Source organism: Pseudopodoces humilis, chromosome 1, assembly GCF_049639895.1.
Source record: "Pseudopodoces humilis isolate 2021_Gansu_Grassland_sample_001 chromosome 1, ASM4963989v1, whole genome shotgun sequence".
Lineage (NCBI taxonomy): Eukaryota > Metazoa > Chordata > Aves > Passeriformes > Paridae > Pseudopodoces > Pseudopodoces humilis.
In genome coordinates, this window is record NC_142200.1 from 87619219 (window position 1) to 87642654 (window position 23436).

Genomic DNA, 23436 nt, shown 5'->3' on the forward strand with positions numbered 1-23436 from the left:
CACCTTTTGTTTTTTGCCCCCAAACATAGGCTTCCCTGATATCTTTATTCACAAGTCCAAGAGCAGGCTACCTGTTTGAACTATAATGAAGTCAATGAGCTCAGCCTAATGATGGATTTCAAAAGAAAATTATGTGCTAAAGAAGATAGCCATAATTCCTACTATATCATGCAAATGAAATGGAAACCATTACACTAACTGACTGTAGAAATGCTTTGACAGTCCAAAAATGAGCATAGCATATAGGTAGCTTGCCTAAAATGAAGTCACCCACTTTTAAGACATGGTGAAAACTAAACATTGTCAGCTTTGTATTCTTGACTGTATTCTTTTGTATTCTGTAATTCTCAGGAAAGAAAGGAAAAGGAAAAGGAAAAGGAAAAGGAAAAGGAAAAGGAAAAGGAAAAGGAAAAGGAAAAGGAAAAGGAAAAGGAAAAGGAAAAGGAAAAGGAAAAGGAAAAGGAAAAGGAAAAGGAAAAGGAAAAGGAAAAGGAAAAGGAAAAGGAAAAGGAAAAGGAAAAGGAAAAGGAAAAGGAAAAGGAAAAGGAAAAGGAAAAGGAAAAGGAAAAGGAGGAAAAGGAAAATGAAAAGGAGGGAAAAATCCCCACCCCAACTCATTTGCACATGACCCTCATTTAAAGTCTTGGTAAATGTCAAAAAGTATGTTTCTGCTGAGGAAAAGTCACCTTCACCTCTGCATTGCTCTTAGGTGTGTACATTCCACAAGGGTTATACTCAGAACGGGCTGTACAATGCTTAGTACGCTCAAGCTTTGCTGAGGGGTGGTCTGCAGGTACCATCAGGATATAAACAACCTTTCAGGTCCCTCCCAACCCAAACCATTCTGTGATATGACTCTATGACAGTATTATCCAATGGGGTAGAACATGCAAGCAAATGTGCTTTGGTGTTTTACATCACTGAGGTCTGAGTCCACTGGTTAAATTCATGACTGGAGAGTAAATTTTCCATATTACATAGCACCCAAGTTTTACCCATGTTCTATCCACTGTTAATGAAAGGAAAACTGATTTCTCCATAATCATATAAATTGATCTCTGTGACTTGTCAAGGAGTCAGAGCAGTGATGATAATGACCCTGTAAGAGTATTAGATCTAATACCCTGAGGCATTAACCTTTGTTTAACCAAAAGGTAAATCTTTTGATGAAAGACAACATTTTATTACTATCCACCTGCAACAAATATCTCATTTCTTACTACTATAACTCAGCTGCTGGGACTGAAGAGCAAAACTTGCACTTTACATTCAAAGGCTCTCGAGTAATTCACATTGAAGTCATGGATCAAAACTGATTATATAGTGATGATGTTGAAGTCCTGCAAGGTGCCATGCCCTGCAGAGAGGGGTAAATGTAGCAGCTGAAACTGGTGGAGAGAGATGGAGGCTGTGAACAAATTTCCCCTGGTAAAGAGTACTAACCAAGTTGCAGGAGGAGGGTAGGCAAACAGGAAAGGTGTTCTTGGCTTGTGGGGCAGTACTAATCCTCTCAGTCACCCCATTATTATTTTTTCTGAGAGAACCTATGTAAAACTGAGTAGTCACTTTTATTGTCTCTGTTCAGAAACAGATAAGAACTCTAGAGCTGGTGTTTTCCCATGGAATTTAAATTAGAATATAGCAAGATTATGTTGCCAAAAGCCCATCAAGTTCAATCTCACTCCAATCACCACTATTTGCTCCATCTTCAGCAGTCTGTTATGTTTTGAGAGCACCACATCTTTAAGCAAACACGGTAAGTCAGCATTATTTCAGGTATTTCCTTGCATATTTCTCTGCCCTGTAAGATCAAGTTCCACCCATAAGCATGTGCCCCTGCATTGTCTCATGACAAATGGTTTTCTGTGGTTCTCTGAATATCCAGCCTTGGTTGCACCTCCTCAGTTTCTGCCACAACACAGTCCCAAGTTTTGATTTTCTTGCAACAGAGTTTATTTTTCTTTATTAAAAGCAAATGTAATTCGGGCCTTTGAAATCCTTGTGTCTACATGGCAGGTCACACAAAACAGCACTGCTTTCCAAATTTAATATTCTTTAATGTATTTGTTAACAGAACATTGACATCTGCTTAATGCTTTCTTTACAAGAGTCTACCAGATCTCCCTTTGTGCATTTCTTGCCAACCTCAGCTCTCAGTTTTTGCATTTATAAAACAGGACATGAAGTAAGAAACAATACAGTTTGAAGTTCCAGAGCTAAAATCTAACATAAACCCTTTCCCAAAAAATATTTCTTTGAAAAATACATCTGCCCTTTCAAAAGCTTTGAATCATGGTCATCTCACTCACTGAGCCGCTGTTTAAACAAAAGCCACCCATTTTTTGTAATGCTACAAGGCAAGGAAAAACAACAAACTATGGGATAGATAGTTGATACATAGTTATCCTTTCCACGCCAATGCTTCCAGCAACTCTCCAGCGTAAATCAGGTGCCTCATCGGAGAGAATTTTTGGCAGCCTAAAAAGAAAAAGCAGCGACTCGAGTGTGTTTCTGAACCTCTCTTATAAAACCAGTCTCATATACTGTAAACTCTCACTTGGTATTTTTAACCCTTGGGCTCCCATGGGTTTTTTTTCATTTTATCAAAACAAAGGAATGTGAGGGAGATGTCTGTTAGACTCCTTTACTCATCCCAAGGGTTAATTACTCAGTTTTGTAGACATTTGAAAATATTATGCTACCTTTAATGGCAAAATTGATAGAAGCTTGTTTCAGGCTCACTTTATGTCATTATGGCAGATTAAATTAACTAATCATAAATTATGCTGGCTAAAGTACATCTGCTACTCACTAAACCTGCAGAGAGAAGGGAAGGGTTTTTTCTACTGAATAAGAAGTAAATACCATGCACAAAATTAAAGACTTTTACAGACCAATAAACATACGTTCAAGCAACAAAATCTGGAAGCATCCCAAAGTCGGCAGCAACAGATTCTAAGGACCATGGCAGCAGTCTAACAATGAACTTGTAGCTGTTGTGGAAAAGCATCAACACTGCAATGCTGCAGGGGTATACCCATGGATCAAAGAGTAAAGATGTCCATTAAAGGATAAAGAAGGTTAATTAAACAAGAATTAGCATGCTCACATTATTGCTAGACGTCTTTGAATAGCAATATGACTGTAATGGGTTGACGGTGGCTGGATGCCAGGTTCCCACCAAAGCCCTCTCTCACTCCCCTTTGCAGATAGAAAAGGGAGGGAAAATGTAATGGAGGGTTCATGGGTTGAGATAAGGACTGGGAGAGATTGCTCACTAAAAACCAGCTAGAATTAGGAATGTTAATTGAATTTATTACTAACAAAATCAGGGCAGGATAATGAGAAATAAAATAAGGCCTTAAAAACACCTTCCTTCCAGCTCTCCCTCCTTCCTAGCTCTACCTCCCCTCCACACCAGTCCAGGGAAACTGGGAATGGAGGTTACTCTCAGACCATCACAGGTTGTTCCTGCCACTGCTCAGGGAGGGGAGTCCTTCCCCTGCTCCAGCTTGGGGTGCCTCCCATGGGAGACAGTTCTCTATGAACCTCATCAGCAGAAGTCCATCCCATGGCAACAGTTCTCAAACTGCTCCAGTGTCACTCTTTCACACAATTTGGTCCTGGTAGGTAGACTCACAGTGTGAGTCCTACCAGGAAACCTGCTCCAGCATATGTTCCTCTCCATGGGTCTGCAGGTCCCACCAGGACCGTGTCCCAGAATGGGCCTCCCACAGGATCACAGTCTCCTCTCAAGCATCCATCCTCTGGTGTGGGTCTCCTCCACAGGCTGCAGGTGGATCTCTGCATCCCCATGGATCTCTCATGGGCTCCAGGGGCACAGCTGATTCACCATGGTCTGCACCACAGGCTGCTGGGGAACCTCTGCTCTGCTCTGCCATTGGGAATACCTCCTTCCCCTCCTTCTCCACTGACCTGGTGTCTGCAGGGCTGTTCCTCTCACATAATTTAACTCTGCTTTTCTCTGGCCAAAATTACAACTGGTTTTTTTTATTATTTTTTTTTTTTAATATGTTATCACAGCGGTGTTACCACTATTTCTTATTGGCCCAGCCTTGGCCAGTGTTTGATCCATCTTGAGGCCACCAGGGAATGAGGCTGCTAGACATGAGGGAAACTTCTGGTAGCTTCTCACAGAAGCCATCCCTGTAGCCGCCTCCACCACTACCAAAACCTGTCCACACAATCCCAATACATGATGTTTGCAGCATCTACTTCCAATGTCAGCTCTTCCATTTTCTGTTCAAAGGGACTGAATACACCATTTCTCTAGGCTTTCAAGGGAGGAATGGATGTACAGATCACTGATCTAGAAGACAGCACAGATTTTAAAGGGATCTTCTTATTACTGTCTGTATTGCAGAATGCAGATGTGGCAGCTAATACTGTGTTAGTGGGAGTAAACTCCTTAGCAAGGCACAAAAACTGAAGTTAGAGATGTGTGCCACAGGCACTTAAGACCTCTTTGTTGCAAAGCAAAGAATGAGACCCTCTCTGAAAACTCATGGTAGACCAGCTCAATCAATCAATCAATCAATCACATTAAATGAGGTTTTCCTTTCTTTTGAACTAATATAAGGAAGAAAAGCACTATTGTATTGTATTACATGTAAATTCACATATGTAGTTGACAATTAAAAATCAGAATGTAGTTTCGGGGTGACCAGATAGATTGTGTCTAGGAAACAAACTCTGCTGAGCACCTCCAAAAAGATTCCAAGTTAGATGATCAGCCATGTGACCATGTTTAGAGGGAGGTTAAAAAAGATTTTAACGCATTTATTGTGTTCCTTCAGGTGTCACAGAGCCTCATGAAGTTTTGGGGGCATCTGAATAGCCCAAGCATAGTTAAAGTGCAAGCTCTCAACACATTATAACCTTCTGGAAACGTGCAGCACTTTCTGTTCACCTATTCCCAGGTTCATTCTCTGTCAGTCCCTTGAGGCAGATGAGGTTCTTAGTACCATCTCAGTCCTTTTCCCTCACAGTTCCCTTCCATTTCACATTTTCTGAAAAGTATTACCCATACCACCTTCCATACATGATGCATACAGCTATAAAAAAGTCCCAAGGAATGAAATATAGCTACAGAATTTAGAGGAAAGCAGTAAGGAGGAGAACTGTGTCCCTCACCATCATGCAGAAGGGAATGATAAGGTTTAGTCCTGCAGTGGAAAAAAAAAAATCTAAAAACTTCCCCTGAAAATAAAAGAAAGCTTAGATCACCATCAGTCACTGGATAACCTATTTTAAGCCCATCAGAGCCAGTGCGCTGTTCTCATGTTGCTAATTAAAAATGATAGATTCATCAATTAATCTCTCTTCCTGTCCTCTAGTCTTAGTATGAGATTTTTCAAAGGGACAAATGGTCATTAGGTGCCCACTAGTATCATTTCAGCCCTGCAAACTTGTGCCTTTGTCAACATGAACCAGAACCTGTCCCTTTATGCTATAAATGACAAAAAAAAAAAAACCTTAGAAAGCTTTGCCACCCTGACAAACATAAAAGATTTATAATGGGGAAATAATCTTATCCTCTGTACAATGAACATTGCTACATAAATCCTCTAATCCGAACTTGCTCACTGATGAATAAGCCTCTGTTAAATGTGGCAGAGAGAGATGTCTTAGACTTAGTCTCTTGATTGAAACTCAATTGCAATATTACTACATAGCAGTCAGAGATCCTCCACTATTTAGGAAAGAAGCCATGAAGGCAATCTATTTTTATTCACATTGAAATGGAGACAAAGATAAAGGTCCTGCTGTTAGCTTAGCAAAGTGCCAGTCACATAAAGCATGCCAACGACAATGGCTATCCTTTCCTTTCAATATATGTCGCCAGGCAGAGAAATAGAATTGGGGTGTACAAGGTTAACAAGCCAGCATCATGTTATGAAGCAAGTGATAAAATTGTCTTATAGTTCTTAACTCTGACCTGTTCCAGTGAAAAGCTGCCAAGCAGAATTATGTCATCCTGAACATCTCTCTCAAACTGTTCGATATATGAAGGAATCTCTTCATCTTCAAGCTCCCTGTGAAGGTCACATGCCTTACTGGAGTTGACAGGCATTACAGCGTCCGGAAAATCTTCACTGACGACACGGCCTGCTTGAAACAAAAGTGGCAGATTATCTCTCAGCAAATGGGAGTTCATTCACTGGGTGCTACCTTCTCGGTTAATATGTTTGGCCCACCAAAACTTTAAGCACGAAACAGCATCAGTAACACAACTGACAGGTGCCAAGTACCAGGAAAACTGTCCTCAAGTGCAACATCTGAATTCAGGTACAAATTTAGCATGTGCAGCTTGTTCCTTAGGAACATTTTAAAAGGTATGATCTACATTTCCACTGGCACTTTGCTCGCATGTTAATCTTAAAGGGACAGGGATTTGGAACAACTTTGGCATTCTGTCCTGAGGAAGAGGAGTAATAACTGCAATTGAATGGGAGTTTTAGGTGAAGCAACATCAAGCATTTCATCTTCCTTTCAACTCACCCCAAATGATTTGATTCCTTTCCCTGGGTGTACGTGTGTAGCTTCTGCCTAATTAATTGGGTCCAGTTCTGCTCTCACCCACACCATTCCCCTGATTTCACTGCAGAGACTTATGCAGAACCAAGGGTACATGCATCACACAAATAAAAATCATTCATAAAGTCAGCCTTAAAAAGAAATTGTCTTTTTTTTCAGTTTAATTGATCATGCTATATTAAAAATAGATCTCATTGATATCTGCTACAGTACTAGCACTAGTTTGGATCATAAATAATGACAACTATTTTTGCTCATGTTTTCACATTAGCATCACTAAAAGATAACAGATATCAGATTGCCCACATCTGTCTGTCTTATTTCATATTTCTGTGTGTAAGCTTTTATAGTTCTCTGTGCCTATCTCTTAAAGAAAATGCCATATCCATTTATTTGCTTCTTTTTGTCCATCCTATGACATGAAAGCAGTTAAAAGAGAGGGGTTTTTTTCCTCACTCTCCTTTGAAGTCTTTCATTCCCTAATGAAGACCAGAAAAGGAAAGATAAAACTAAGGCTATTAACATTTCCAGTTTTGCTCACTGCTCATTGTTTAATGACTTTAATTGTTGAGCCTCCCGAGAACTTAAATCACCTCGGTGCCACCAACACACAGGAAGTAGGGTGGGTTTTCTATTTAATTGCAACAGGATACGATTCAAAATCATGTTGGGGGAAATGTACAGTAGATATAAACAACTCAAACCATTACCTTAGGGTACACATCTCTTTATGTAGCACTTTACAAACCTAATGAAAAGTGATTTGACCTACAACTATTAACTGCAAAAACAAAACAATATTTACATTTAAATTTACTGTAACATTAAGGGTTTGGCTAGGAGAGAGAAACCCCAGGAAGCACAGGAAAAAGAAACATTGCCAAAAGCACAAGATGGAGCATTGCTTGTTCCCCTTGATGCTGTGTTGTACACAATGGGCCATATGCTCAGCTTGTATAAATCAGCTGCTTTACTGCTTTCACAGGAGCACTGCAAGTTTACATCCTGGGAAGTCAGTAGATTCCTGTCTCAGGGTAGAGCAATAGTCAAAAAGGGAATAAAACCATTTATTTCAAAAAGATAAACATGAACCAATTCATCAAAATATACTTTTTCGTTTTTGCATTTCATATTTTTGTGAGGAATCATATCAAGCAAACTCAATTTTGGTGGAAGACATTGGACTCACTGGCACAAGTTTTGTCAAAAAAGAGCAAAGGAAGAGAGCATTTTCAAAAGCCTTTTCAAGGGAAGCAGCTCTGAAAAACAGAGTGATAAATTACAACTTAGATTTGAAAAATATTTTATTAAAAGATACATATGCTCATTTAAGCACAGTTGTTCATTTGCCTCAATTGGAAACAAGGAGAGAACAGGGTTAGTTCAGCTGATCTATTCCTGCTGCAGTGGCTTTGCAAAGAAACTTCTGAAACTTGGTCAGCATGAGGTTGGTCCTTGCTTGAGCTGATCCACAGGTTGGAGGATTGAGGTGGTGCCCCAGAGCAATACTTGACCAAAAGAAAAGCAAATAAATCTTCACTGTACAAATGTAGCCAGCATTAAAATTTCTACTATTTTGTACACAGACGATAAAATGGCTGAAAATTCATTAACGGATTGATAAACTAATTAAAAACTTGCTGCTTGAAATTGCTAGCATGGCCATCAAAAGTTTTCATTGCTTTGGATGTACCTAACCCTGAGAGTCATGCTTTCCTTGTAGCTTAAATTACTTCAGCACAGGCTCTATTTGCAAATGCTGGGCTGTAATTAAAACATTCACTCTGGTATTAGTTTGTCTGCTTGTGACTTCATTTACTTCTGTATTTTTCCATCATCAGATAGCAGCAGTTTATATACTGAGATTGTCATTTAAAGGGTATATTCAGCAGCAGACTACACCTCAGGATGGATTTGATGCATAAAGCTGCAACAAACTCCATAAGGAAAAATAACTTTGGCTACCTGGTCTAGAAAACTGTGTACAAATTGTATCTAAAAAAGGTCAGTGCTGAAGGCTCGTGCAGCAGTTTCAGACAACTCTGCAAAACTTGGCACATGAATTTTTTGGTTCTTGCCAAAGAACAATATAATAGAAATTACTTTTTATGGCACTCACATATCATCATTTAAAATGTTCATGCATCACAATCTTATATTGGCAAAAATGCAAGGTAAAAATATGTAGTCTATATCTTTAAAAACAAACAACCAATAGTGCCTTTTAAGTTGTCTTATAATAAGAAGTAACACATACCACAAGAGTGACCAACAGGTTGCTCAGTGACAAAATGCTTTAAATATACAATTATATAAATCCTGAGCCATGTTCTTTCCATTCCTTTGGAGATCATCTATTAATTAGGACTGTATGACTATGTGATTTTTCAGCTCAGTGGCCAAATGAAGAAACTAAGCAGTTCTGTAAGAGTGGAACCAAATGAATCCTAGTTGCCTATGGTTTTTCTGATGCCTAATAAGGGTCAAACTCCCATATTAGCTTTTCCCTCGGTGGAGACATTAATAATGCTTGTCTGCTCTGCTCAACTGCCCACTTCCATAAAACTGGTAAGGAAGTCATACCTGTGAGACTTGCTCCCTGTTAAACAAAAAAAAAAGGGTTGGAAGTGACCAACTAGTTCTAATACTGAGAGAAAAAAACACAGGCAGAAATAAATACGCCCTGATACATGCACAGGGGTGGAAACTGTACAAGCTTCACCTCCCCAGGAAAATCTCTCTTTTCTGGATTTGCTTCATCCAAGCAAAGAAAAGTAATAAATTCAGCTAGAACAGTGTGCAGCTTCACCCACAGGACTAGCTCTGACACCCATCGTGGCACTTTCAAGAAATAAAAGCACCAAAGCACAGCTTGGGACGCAGGATGGCAGTGGCCTGCAGTGCATCCCCCATTTGCTGCCCTCACTCCTACACAGGGGGCTCTGATGTGCACATGGGAGCGTGAGACACACATGCCAATGCATTTGCTTGCCCCAGAATTGACATTAACAGGGGAAAATTGAGATCTTGCTAATAACTTGTTAAAGGCTTTTGCTTAAAATATCTGTATGAATTCAGTTGTGATGGTTGTACTTTTTCCCCCCTTGCATTAAAAATGAGATGAAATGGGTTTCAAAGATGTAACTGATATGACCAGTGCCAGTTCAAGAGATTTTGCAAAAGAAAACATTTGCCTCTTCTAGAACAAAGTTGCTTATAAACTAAATAGTCAAAAAACAAGCTGCAGCTCCTGGAGCTCCAGTGTCATAGGCAACCACTGCTCTCTCTGACAGAGCAGGCCCGTGTATTGCTGAAATACAGCAGGAAGCCTCATACAGATACAAAGGACACAAAACAATTCTGCACAAAAGACATCTGCTGAAAAAGGCTTGTACAAACTTCACTTCTCCTAGGATGAACCAGAGGAGAGCAGCAGACATGGGGCTTGTGAAAAGGCTGTGATGGCAAAGGTCTCATGAATCAACCAGATTGTAAGTAATGCCTGTAAAAATAAGTGAAACCAAAGTAAGGCTGTTTGCTTGAGGTAAAGAAATCTCTTCTCATACACTTTGTTTTTACTGTAGATGGAACATCAACTTGTATTTTCTAACAAAGGCACAGAAAACACTTTCTTACTCATCTGTTGGTGTAAATCCTTGTATAGATAACCTGAAACAGTGTCACATGACTCATGCATCAAATTTCCCATTTGTGTTTAGCAGCTTAAATAAGGATTTTCATTTCTAGATCTGAGCACATAAGTAATGATATTTCCAGTCTTTCTTCCTAAGTGTGGAATTCAACATGCAGTGAGGCAATCTAGAGAAAGCACGCCACTTAAGTTACAGTTAAAACCACATAAACATGACACAAAACAAAAACATTTGGAGAAAAAGGCCTTGCAGAATTGCCTTAAAACCATCATCCCTTTGACTTCTGAGTTCAAGGGGATGGATTACCCTCTCTTGTCCCCCCATGCAGATTCAAAAGAGTTTTATTTTTCTTTATGCAATTGACTCTGCTATTTACCTTGGAAGTCCAGCATCTTGTTTTCTTCATCTAGAAGCTTCATCAGTTTAGAGTACAGGATTTGCTCATCAAATTTCACAGGATCTTAAAAAAAACAACAGTGAAACAACTACAATTTCTTCCAGTAGTATTTCAGGGAATATTATTTTAAATTAAAAGTAAAAATATAAAAATACAAAAGTTAGGAAGTCCTTTGACACTTGAAGATAGTTTTTACAGTGCTAGTTTCATAGCTCAGAATAAAATTACAGTCACTTTTCTGATGCAAGAAAAGTCAAAATAAAATATATAGTCATATACTTTTAAATGGTAAGCAATATTATATGTTGACCTGTACTGATACTGGTTTATAAATTTTACTTACAGAGTAGCTGAAATGACTGTTTATATTTAAATTGCCAGATGAATTCTATTTGTCTCTTAATAAAAATCAAAATACCCAATTTATTCTAATGTGATTTTGGATCTTCATTAGAAATTTTACCTTGCTGTCAATAATACTAACACAATATCAAGTAGGAGTAGTCATTGCAACACTCTATGAACTTTGAATTTTTGGCTCGTTAGTCATTCAAATTTTCAGTAATATCTGCAGATTTTAAAAAGCAGCAAAGGATATGCATGAAGCTTACCTTTTTCCATGAGACCTAGGAAAAAAAAAAATTACATAAAGTTTCTGTATTCAAGGGAGAAATGAGCAATTGGGACCATTTTCTCTCCAGATCTCCCAGACCCTGACTTCTCTAAGTTGCCAGTGAAGACAGGCAGACAGAAGACCAAAGAAATGCATGCAAGGCAGGTGGATTGAAGTACAGCTACATGCAAGCTTGGGTAGCTCTTTTCAAGTGCTCAATAGAATCTCAAAGAATATGCTCTTTTTAATCAGGAAATTTCAGAGCCAAGTTACACTGATCTTTCAAAGAAGGTAGTGGCTTCTGCAAACTTCCTCTGAAAGTATAAAATCTTACACTTCTTTCAGCCTGCAATGTTGAAATGTTCCCTTGGCAAGAGGCACAAGAAAATCCATAGTGGGACGTTGTCTGTTCTCAGGGCACTATGAACTCACACAAATTTCCAGAACCAATCTAATTTATCAAACATAGAAAAGATAATTGCCAATATCTTCATTTTCACAGAATAACCCATTAAAGAATAGTTAGTAGCTGAAGGTTTGCCTTTCACCAGATATTCTCTTTGGGCATTGAGGTGGTTTTCTAAAATTCTAGGAATGTAACTTGAAAGTGTGCCCTAATTTGTTCATGTTTTTCTGGTTTTACTCTTGCTCATGACAAGCTACTAGTCAGAAAGAAGAGGTAAACCAGAATGGTTTCCAATCAGGGGATGACCAAGCTTTAGTTCAGGTGGTCTTTTTTAAATCCATCCACTACATACAAATGTAATTCCACTCATTTAACACTTCTGCAAGGAAAAAGAAGCCAGATAGTGAGCCTGGTTTGTAAGTATTGACAAATCAGACTGCTTAAGGTAGGAAGACACCTCCAGAATCCATCTAGCCCAGCTCCCCTTGCTCAAACAGAGCCAAGTTGCCCAGGACCATATCCAGGCACCTTTTGAATATCTGCAAGGTAATCGTTTTGCTCTTGGCAGAGGTATTGGTAAATATAGCATTATAACTACACAACAGACATCCACACAGCCAACCTGAGGCTGGTACTGCAGATATTTGACTTTTAATAAGCAAGTGTTATCCCAACTTTTAAGTAACATTTTTGCCAGGGAGAAAAAGGAGGAACACCAAAAGACAGCTTTTCACACATGGATGTCAGGCTTAGCATGACATGCAATTGACTAAAACCACCTCCCCATTCCAAACCCTGCAAGTCAATGGACTAAGAGCCTGGTCCAAATACTCAAATAAATAAATAAATACATAAAAACCCCCACCACACAATACAAAATCATCATTTATGGTTAAGTTTATCACTCAGCCTCTTCAACACAGTCAAGAAAATGTTTCCTCCCAATGAGAACTGTATTTCCGTATATCCCTTATGTCACCACTCTGTCCATACACGATTTCAGGCATACATGCACAGATACATAAATCTAATCTGCTTTTCATTCTCTGGTTATGAAGCAGATCATGACTCATAAAGCCCTTTCATAAGATGAACCAAGGCAGGACCAACAGGAAAAAAAATCTTTCCTCTAAAAACTCTGAGCCAGAAGTTGACTTCCCAGGTATTATTACACTGCTATCCTACACAGTGAATGGGGAAGTTATTTGGATTAGATGTAATTCAACCTTGATCAACCTTGGGGTTTTTTTTCACCAGAAAACAGTAATTCAAGTTGGTTATATGCAATAGAGCCTGGTTTTTTTTCAGTCACATAAGTTTTTGTCTCAAAAGTTTAAAACCTCAATATGTGCTCAAAGTTTCTCGTGACTTTCAGAAGTGAACAACTTTGAGACCCTTTAGGACAGATAACTTTTTTTAGCTCTCAATACAGCTGTGCATCTGGAGAGTCTTTGGATGAGCACAGGCTTTAGGAAAGCAAGAGGCTAGCAAGGTAACACAGGAGAGCTGTCTCTCGCGTGCTATCAGCTTGTTAGTGCTTAACAACAGGAGCCAGGCCAAAGCACCCAGTGCATAGCTAAGCACTTCATTACCATGATGATGCTCTTACTTAAGTCCATGCAAATTCAGGCAGGCCCGTTCCCACCCTTTTTTATCTAAAAGCCATGACAGCAGAGGAGAATTTCCTCTGCTAGACAATACCTCTTGGTTAATCTCTCTCATACCTATGCATAACTTCTGTTCTTCCAGCTCTGCAGAGTCACACCCTCCCAGCGGTTGCTATCGCCCACAGAGAGCAAAGCTAAACATCTCGGCTAAACTGGCAAAAAAGAAAACCAAAAAAATCCTCCTCATGCACTTTTATTCACTCTGGGGTTTCCTTCTCTTAGGCAAACACACATTCAATTCTGTAATAAAATTGCTCTCCAAGGAGGACTTTGGGAGCAGAATTGTGAAAAAGCTACAGCTTCACACTCAGTTCTGGAATAACTTCATTAATTAAAAGGGATATGGTGTAGACAATGCTCTCAGAGCGTGATTCGTTTTGCTACAGTAGCAGAGTGAATACAGAACAGCCTCATTTTTACCTGCCCATTAACTCACTGTCCTTGATCAAAGTCTGTGTATACTGCCCACGGTGTGCAGAGCAGTTAAGGCTTAGAATTTAAATTGTAAACCTCAATATTTAAATAGAACTGCATATGTGATCTCTGACACCTCATTTTCATGAATGGAAAAGAATATTCTGACACCAAAATTACATACTTAATTCTGCCTCACCTTCCTCACTGACCTCCATCCCACACTGCCTTGGGTTTATTTCCTCACCCATCAACGGGTCAAAGTAATTTCTGCTGTATTCATTTCCTGTGGAAAGCACATGAAGTAAGGGTCAGCGATTATTAGAAGCACATGAACTAAAATGTTAATTTTGAAATTGACACCAGCAAGCAAGGGGGCATTTTTTGCTACTTTACAAGCTTAATTTTTTTAACAAGTCCTCTAAGCCTACTGGTACTGTAATTATCATCTTGTGAAAGGTCAGAAAAGGTAATTCTGGAAACAAGTGCACTTTATGTTACTTTTTCTTAGGAACTAATGAAAAAAAATTCTCAAATTTAAATGGCAGAAAGATAAGATTTTTTAAAAAAAAATACAGCATCCCCAATATAAGCCAAATTATTTATGAAACACACTGTACAAGTGGATTTTCCATACTGCAAAGGAATTTGTATTTCACAGCTGACCTCTCCAATTTCAACAGTTTTAAATTTCACCACTGAGCTTTCAATGTCTGGTGCATCTTTAATACTGTATTGAACCAGAGAAGTGTTTAATTACAGAGGAGATACCAGGATACTGCCTCATTAATCTGAACAGCAATTATGTTCAGTTGGACTAGGTAACTAATCCAAGATTCTGATGGAATAAACCCACTCATTTTAGTACTTGTTCATTTTAATAGCTACTCTTATCTGCTCTTTAGAAAATAAACAAATTTACAAAAAATTAATTTACTAGAATTATCATAGAATAATACAGCATCTAGCTGCCTAGAACAACTCATGGTAAAAGTCAGAAGAATTTTCCTTACACAAGGAGGGAGGGCAGACTTTTTCCTCAAAATATATCTTTTCTTCAGCAAAAGTGCTACACTCTATTAAAGCCATCTACATGTCCTCTGGGTTTGCAAATACTGTCAATTGTTATTAAACAGGAGGAAAAAAAGAAAAATAATTAAGTCCATAACAAATGTTTTAATTGCTTGAACAGAGATAGATGTATATCCTGGAAAACACATAAAAGCTAAATGTATGAGGGGGTTAATTCATCCAAGATACACTATGGTTCTCTACACTGTATTTGTTTTAGGATCAAAAATAATCCAAGCAGCAGCTCCTTTTCAGAAACTAAATGAAACTTCGATATGAAACTAGGTTTAATTTATATTTCTGGACTTGCACATTTTGACTGTCAGTCTCTGTTCCTTCAATGTAGTAAGTACAAGAACTGAAAATTTGCTTTACCTTGAGGTCTCAATAAAGAAAAAATAAATGAGTTTCATTTTTGTTACTTTATCTGTCAACAACTACTAGGCTGGTATGAATCTTGGCAGTATGTAATCAAAGTCTTATGTACTGCAATAACAGAGCCATTCTACCTTATTCACTGTAATTGTTTTTCTCTAGCACAAAGCACCATGATGTTATATGAACACCCCTTCACATGTTGGTAAAATAATTCACCTACGTGCTAAAAAAGAAAATGATGATGCATTTCTTTACTCAATTACTTCATAGCTGTAAATGTAAATTGCTGGAACGTGTTTTATACCCATATAAAAAATATTCAGCTATGGCACAGGCTTTTTTCACAATCTTACTATCACAACAGCTTTTATTGAATTTTAATATCCCATGTGAGTCTGGTGTGAAACTTTGAGGAGTAGACTTTTGGGCAACTCTTCTGGACAGTATAATTGGCATTTAGAAGGAAGTGTCATGTTATATTTGAGTCTGCAAGGCATGGAAACCATTATTCAAAAAAAATAGATACATTGACAAATACCATTAAATTGCTTGCTCTCTGGTCCTCTTTAAAAAGAAGAACAACCTCAACACTTTGAGGAGTATGAAATTTTTTTGTCCAGGGCTTTGGCTCTGTCAGAACCACAAGCAGCTGCTGACAGAGAGTTATGCAGAAGGAAAAATAACCACCAGGCTTGATTTCTTCAGAGCAACATACACGGTTTAAAACTTACATAAGCAGAACAAGTGGTAAACACCAGAATCACCTCCTCACAGTGATTTTATAGATAATAATCCATTTTAAACTGCAGAATTCCACAGAAAGCATTTACTGAGGCTTCCAGAAGAGCTGAATCACTCAAACCTTAGGTCACTGTTCTGGGCAGGGGATGTTGCTGTTTTTGGGTTTCTTGGTCTTTTTTTCTCCTTCAGCTCAACACACACATTGAGAAGTGGTGTGACCAAGAGGTGTTAGCCCTGGGCAGGTCCAAAATTATTCAGGGGCAGTGAGAGTTGCTTTAGTTTTAAGATATAAAATTATCAATTTTAGTCAAGATAACACACTGCCCAAGGCATTTTGCTATTAACATTTTGTGAGCATGTGAACAGATTACTAATAATTTTACATTTGCTTTTGGAAATATTTGAAAGTGTATAACATGTAAATTAACAGTCCACTAAGGAATTCACATTGCTCTGCTTTGTGGTATAAACACAGTAAATGTTAATTCAGAGCTTGCTTGTAGGTATTTTGAACAGAACTGTATAGCTTGGTGCTTTCAATAGAGCAAGTTACTTTGACAACCTGCTCCCAAAAAGACCTGGCCAATTTTAGAAACTTGGGTCTCTGCTTTGATCCAGAGGTTCTCTCAACCTCATTAGCTCAATTTGAAGACCAGTTCATCCCTCAAAATTGTGTTGTTTCATGTGGAAAACACAATGGGTAATTCAGGAAATCAGAACTAAAATGCAAACCAACAAATTACCTATACATTAAAATAAAAATTGAAAGAAGGGTGTTGGCACAACAGTGACCAGATGGGAATTTGTACAGTTTAATTAAAGTAAGAGGAGTTGCTAATAAAATTAGCATAATCCTTGGATGTAGCCCATGGGACTGTACACGAATTACTAGGACTGGATGAAACTTAAAAGATGGCTTTTAAACTAAGATGTCTGTAGTCAATTATGCCGTCTATGTCCTGAGAATACCACACAGGAAGGGCATGACTAAGCTGAATTTCTACATTTTCCTCTACTCCACAGAGAGATCAGGTAGTCCGTATCAATTACACATAAAAGGTATAGCTCGGAATTCAGATATCAGGCAATTCCATTTACGTTGTATTACTGATCTAGGCTTTTAGCTTAATGAAAGAATAGACAAAACTCTGTTGGATTTGTTAAGTGCCTCCCAATCACAGTAAAAATTAAGGAATTGTCAATAGCTAGATGACTGACTACTAAAAGCTTGAATAAACAATTACTGGTACTTTTTTTCAGAGTGAAGCTGGATTTTCAGGGTAAAAAAAAAAAATTTGGCATAAGCCATCTTTCTTTGGAAGACAGTATGCAGATTATGGTCTGCACAAACTTGCCATACGTAACAAGTCCCTTTTCAGACAGCAGCATGGTCAGTGCGTGTCTACCAATGACTTGGGAGAACATTACTGGGCATTACTAAGGCAACTCATAGAAGCCTTTTGCATCAGATAAAATAAGACAGAGGCATTTTGGAAAGATGAAATTCCAGCCTGAGACAGCATTTTGACCCAAAGTGCTTTTGAAACATAGTGATGCAGCTGGGAATGGAAAAGAGTAGTCCTCCTTTCCCACACCTGACTCAAAGCATTGATTTCAGCTGCAATTCCTATTAGGGAACATCACAGCAAATACTCACATTCTCCATTCAACAGAACTGGACTTATTTCCTTGGGGATACTTTTCATTTTACTTAGCAGACAAGGCCCTTTAGGCAGCCCAGACTGAAGGCGCTGTGATAACATATTTCCCCATTTCTCTATGAGAGCCAAAGCAGTGTTCTGGGTCAGACTTGAATATCCTCAAAGTGACCGCTTCAACTTGACCAGGAAGAACCAAGACTTGGGACTAGAAGGAAGGGAAAGCAAGGGTCCCACTTCCAGCATTTCAGCTACTTCACTTACCCTTCCTCAGGTCATGATGGGTTTATGACTAGCACTCCCACATGTTTTCATGATTCTGTACCTTGATTACATTGATAAAGTTTGATACCTACGAGTTCCTTATTTGAGCTTTTGATTCCACTGTGGACTTTGAAAAAAATCTATAAAGAACTCTAAAAAAATCATTCAAAAGGATTGAAGAATAAGAGAGGAGAAAGAAGCCTTTCACCTCAAAAAGAATCTCACATAATGCAGAAGCAAAGAAGAATCATCACTGAAAACTGCATAAATAATAGGAGTTCCTGCACAGTGAAAAACTAAATGGGTTTCCAGTGAATTTATAAGTTCTTACTTCATATAGGCAGTGATTTAAAAGTGGAAAATAATGTAGGAATATTTGAAATTTTCATGAAAAAAACATTTGAGCTTTTACTCCAAAATTTTGTGTTGCTAGAATTACTGATATCCAAATGTTAAGAAGATGCTAAAAATAAAACTACAGTCATGTAGAATATAGTGATTAGAAATTACTATGTAGTCCAGAAAACAGTGCTAACTTTACATATTCATTTTTTAAGGGGAAAAAAAAAAAGGAAATAATGTGAGTTAGTCAGAAGCCATACTTTCAGTTTGGGTTTTTAATTATTATTACTGATATAATATAGGTCACATTTACCTCAGCTCATGTCCATTTGAGATATACATATCTAACATTATTTTCTATATTATATGTATAGATAAATATTTTCTATGTAGATCTAAAGTAAGATTCCTGGGGTGCAACATAATTCCAGAGTATCAAATATATGGAAGAGTGGTAGGCATTTTTACACAGAGCTTATAATTTTCACCAATAGCAAGCAGTATTCAATGAAAAATTATATGCTAATGGCACCTTCGTACCGAAGAGCATTAAGCCAGTGACTGGACAGATTTTATCTTGAAAACGCAGCTTGTTAAACACTACCAACACCAGGAGACTTCCCAATTTTTAAAAAAAATGTTTTAAAGGTATCACATGTCATTACCTTATCCTCAGTATGAGGACAATGAGGAAATCAGATAACTGTGTCTTATGTTCATATTGCAAGCCTTGAATAAACTCAGTTGTCAGCTTTGACAGGACACTGGCAAAGGGACTGTTCCTGAGCCTGAGCAGTACAGATCCTGCTGTGCCTGTCCTGACCCTTGAAAAACACCACATCACACTCATGGCACCCACAACTTTTTAATCCCCACTCCACTCCTGCAAGACTTACCACCTTCTCTGCTTTTTAAGCAAAGCTACAGCATGGAAATTAGTTCTTTTTCCCTCTTTTCTTTTCCTGCAGGCAACAGAGGGCACTGTGCCAAGGGATGCCAGCGTGAGACCTGCTACTTTTCCTGGGGAAACACTGCTGGTTGAGGATGTGAGAAAAAGATTTACTGATGATGATGGAGTTCATTTAGGAACAGTATTAAATAATGTGACACATGTCAATGGGGAAAATGGATACTAAGCTCTCCCAGGCTGACAGGCTTGGCTGGTCCCACTCTATACCAGCAAGGGGACTTGCCAAATTTTGAGGATCTGACAGCACTATTACAAAACAAACAATTTCCAAGTGTAATAAATTATCCTTAAAAAGATATATTCAGTCACCTTCTGAAAAAGTGTTTTCCCAATTATAAAATGAATCCATTCTTCACAATTCTTCTCCCCCTACCTTTCACAAATTCAATTTTAGCACATTACTTAGATGAGCGGTGTGGTATCCCTGTTAAAATTGCATGCAATGGATCACGTTTTGCACACTACATTACACCTTGTGCCGTTCTGCTGATTTCAATTGGATTACACATTGTGTAATTCAACGCAAAATTACTTCCAATGACAGCCCTTTTATTCCTGTGCATACATGGTGATCCATCATGCCCTGCATACCAAGTTTGGCATTTCCATTTCAAAGTCCCTGTTGGAATCAGAAAGCATGGAACCTCATACATAGAACGTGAATTATTAGATATAAACTTTGCCATTGTTTAAGGAAAAAGAATGTACGGTTTTGATTCATATTTCTGGTCCCATCTTTTATGTAAATCACTTTGTCCAACACAAATCAGTAGTGATACAAGCTCCCATTTCTTTCACATGCAGCACAAACATGAATTTACAGCAGATGCCTATTTTTTCACCTGTGTTTATTGTCTCTCCAGTTGGTTCCTACTGCTTCTTTGGAATAAAATTTGACCCTGTACAAAAAGTGTCAGCCTCTAGTTCTCTATTAACTGACTGAACTCAATGCAGTTGTTGGTACTTATAACAATCTGATATCCTACATGGCTCCTTCACAAAGACAGTTTTTGTTTGTGTATTCCCACATCAAGGTCCTTGCCTGGTTACATTCTTGAGCAAGGAAGGCCTTTTATTGTGCTGACACATTTGAACAACCTTTGTCAGCAGCTGTTCTTTAGCAAAGGCTTCTCTCTAATTTAGCTTCTGGTAAGGAGCAGAGATGCTCTACTTTACAGTGGGATTTTCCCTGTAGGACACATGCAACACTGTGTTAGGTAGACCCAGCCCAGCTCTGTAGCTTGGAGGGGATGCAGCAGAGATCCACGCAGACACTAATTTGCTCCCAGAAGCAGTACAGCCATGCTAATGCCATTGTGTACCTGGGCTAATTAGAAGAATAGTTCCTGGTCTTCAACTGAAAAAGCTTTCTTTCCCTCCTTTTTTTCTTTCTTTTTCTTTCCCCTCTCAGATGTTGTTAATCTCTGTGGGCAAATTTATTGGAGCATGATATGAGATGTTAACAGTGCCTGTTGCAGATAAAATGGTAGAATTAATTAGAGCTTTTGATTTTAGGAGATAATCTAGTTTTGAAAAAAAAGATTTGTGTATTGGGGATAATAGGGGAAAAAAAATGAATGCATCTTGTCATCTGGAGACAATTTTACCTTGAATCATCAATATTTAGGGTCAGACTGCCTCAAGCCTTTTCCAAGTGCACAGCATATTGGAGAACACAATTAGCCTTTCCTTTATCTTCCTCGCAAAAGCAGCAGAGTATCAGAGTCTCCAAAGGTGTCTATGCAGCCACCAGCTACAAAGTAGGCCATGCAGAGGGAGTATGTTCAAAAAGCCCTGTCCCTGGATTCTGCAGCTTGCAGTTGACACCGCAGAAAGATCACATTGTAATTTCATCTGACATATATTCTCTCTGTATGGCTGGGCTGTAAATTTTACCTATCTTGTGGCAATGTGAACAGTGCCATCCCACAGGGCTCTTCTCAGCACTAGCTAGACCAAGTCTGTGTATCACTGTGATGAACACTAAAAAGCACAAACTGGTATTAGGCACTTGGACTTTTTTCCTGATAACAGCAGCTGAGGAAAAAATGTACTGAATGCTAAAACACAATAACTTCTACTTTACAGGCCTACAGTCACATGCTAAGCACAGTAGTCCTGTGTTCAGGGATTGCTTGTGACATATATCATCCATCTAAGTTGAGCAATTGCCCTTGTCTTCTGCTGTCAGACAAAGATGGAATAATTCCTACAAGTTTGGAGCTCCTGTCATGATAGTTTGCTGGAAGCTCTTCTGTGGGTAGAGACTTTACCAAGCCAGCCTGAACTTTAGGACACCCTACAAATTATTTTGGGTTTAAACCCCTTTGGAAAAAAAAGCGAAGAACTGATATTGGCTCACCTTGAGATCAAGTGTCTGATAACTGAGAAACTGGTGGACACAGGTTCTTGAAGATTTGGGTGATGTAACCCCAAATGTTTTAAATGTTTTTCCTGGGGAAATTTGTCTATTAGGCCTTCCATTGGGATTACCATCATAAAAATTTCTGTAATTCAATGTTTGATAGTGGGGGGAGGGGAAATGCAGAAGGGTTGGTTGGACTTAGCCATGAAGAAAGTATTTTGAGAAATAAAAAAAATTGCACAGTTTGGAAAGTACAAGGCTGTTGCTAGACAAACTTAATTCCACAAGAAATATGTGAAAGAAATGAAGGTGATAGGAGCAATCAGAAAAAAGTCAGCATAGAATCCAGAAGAGAAAATAGGATAGAAACCAATTAGTTGGCTGGAAAATCAGGAGATTAATCTGAGTAAATAGTCAGGCAGTTCCCCTGGGTCATTATAACATTTAACAACAGTACCAGGACTTCACTGATGATGAAGTGCAAAGAGCAGAAAGAGTTACTCAGTGGCCTAGTCGTGAACAGCAGTCCTGAACAACAGGCCAGTGATGATAAAATCTGGAATTTTGTCCATCATGAAAAAATAGAACAATGAAAGATACAGAATGGCTTAATGAAAAGAGGAATGGACTAAGGATCAGAGCTTTTATTTCTCTCAAAGGTCTGCATGGTGACAGAAGAAAAGGTCTCATGCTCTTCCCCAGTTTCCCCACAAGCAAAGGATTCAGGAGGCTTGCACTCTGAGTCACAAGAATAGGCCCCACTAATCTAATTTGAAAAGTGAAAAAGTGTTTTTCAAGGATACAAAAATACAAAAAAAGTCTTAATAAACTTCTTGCAAACAAGAGCCAGTTTGCAAACTCTTCTTGCTAGAAGATATTTTATTATGGGAGAAACCAAAAAATGAAAAAACACAAACAAATATGTGAATTAAGCTCTTTGGGGGCAGATTCAGACAATTTATAATGTCATGGGCCTTTCCACTCTCTACTTAATCTTCAGGTAATGGGTGTTGTGTAGAGGAGCCCCCTGTGCAGACAAATAGCCAAATTCCAGGAACAGGTTTTAAGGCTGTCTTGAACATGCAGCTGACTACTCACACGACTTCCCAGCAAATGTAGTATGGAGGTGTGCAAAAAGACATCTCCAAGTAGGTGGAGGTTTTTCTAGAGAGCACTTCCCTCTAGCAATTGCTGACAGAGGAACAGCCTGTGACACTGTTGCCAGGTGGAGGAAATGATAGCAACCCCTGTGGCTATTATTTGCTGCCATTAACAACATGGGCGATAGGTGGAAAGATAATGGAATGGCAATGCCATCTCTCTGCCTTGCCTCCAAGTGCTTAGCCTGAAAACCCAGCCTGATGTTTATATAGTGTTCTCAACCTGTAATCTGCTAAATCCTGCGATTAAATAATTTTGCTCAAGGTTATAACTGGTTTTAAGTTGCACAGTTTAACACCAGGCATTAGAATTGACAAATGCCATTCCCCATTGAGTAAGCAACTGAACTTAAGCCTGGGGGCTGAGAGCTGGAAGAGCAGCCAACAGCTGTGAAGGGAGGTAACTCCAAAAAAGAAGAGCATTTTATTAGCATTGGGGGAAGAGAAGACAAGGGAAAGGGAGCAGTGTAGAGCCCAAAATTTTTTTTTACATTATCTATGCTGTTGTGCTTGGTGTGTGGGCACACCCTCCTAGACAAATAGCTTCCAGCATGGAGCACAAGTCCTGTGTCCCAGGTGGAAAAAAGGGAGAATTCTCTGCTATCTCTTGTGAACTGCATAGTGGTTCCTGAGAGCAGTGGGGAAGAAGAGAATGCTATGGAAATGTTTCCCCTGTGGTAGAAGATGGCAATAGCGTTCAACACCACATCTGTTTTCGCTATGAGCTGAAATGGCACCAGCTATGCAAAGTATCTATGAACTTGGATTAAAGGAAGGTA

At 38.7% G+C, this 23436-nt stretch overlaps 1 protein-coding gene across 1 annotated transcript in view; it reads right to left on the bottom strand.

The window, feature by feature from the left end:
- Nucleotides 1–23436, bottom strand: part of LOC102100973 (uncharacterized) — a 263975-nt gene that overhangs the window by 129536 nt on the left and 111003 nt on the right. The window contains exons 5-7 of the mRNA XM_088053539.1: nucleotides 13908–13994; nucleotides 10588–10671; nucleotides 5954–6132 (exon numbers count right to left, since the gene is read on the bottom strand). Of these exons, the coding sequence (XP_087909665.1) occupies nucleotides 5954–6132; nucleotides 10588–10671; nucleotides 13908–13994 (350 nt within the window). The remainder of the gene's footprint in view (nucleotides 1–5953; nucleotides 6133–10587; nucleotides 10672–13907; nucleotides 13995–23436) is intronic.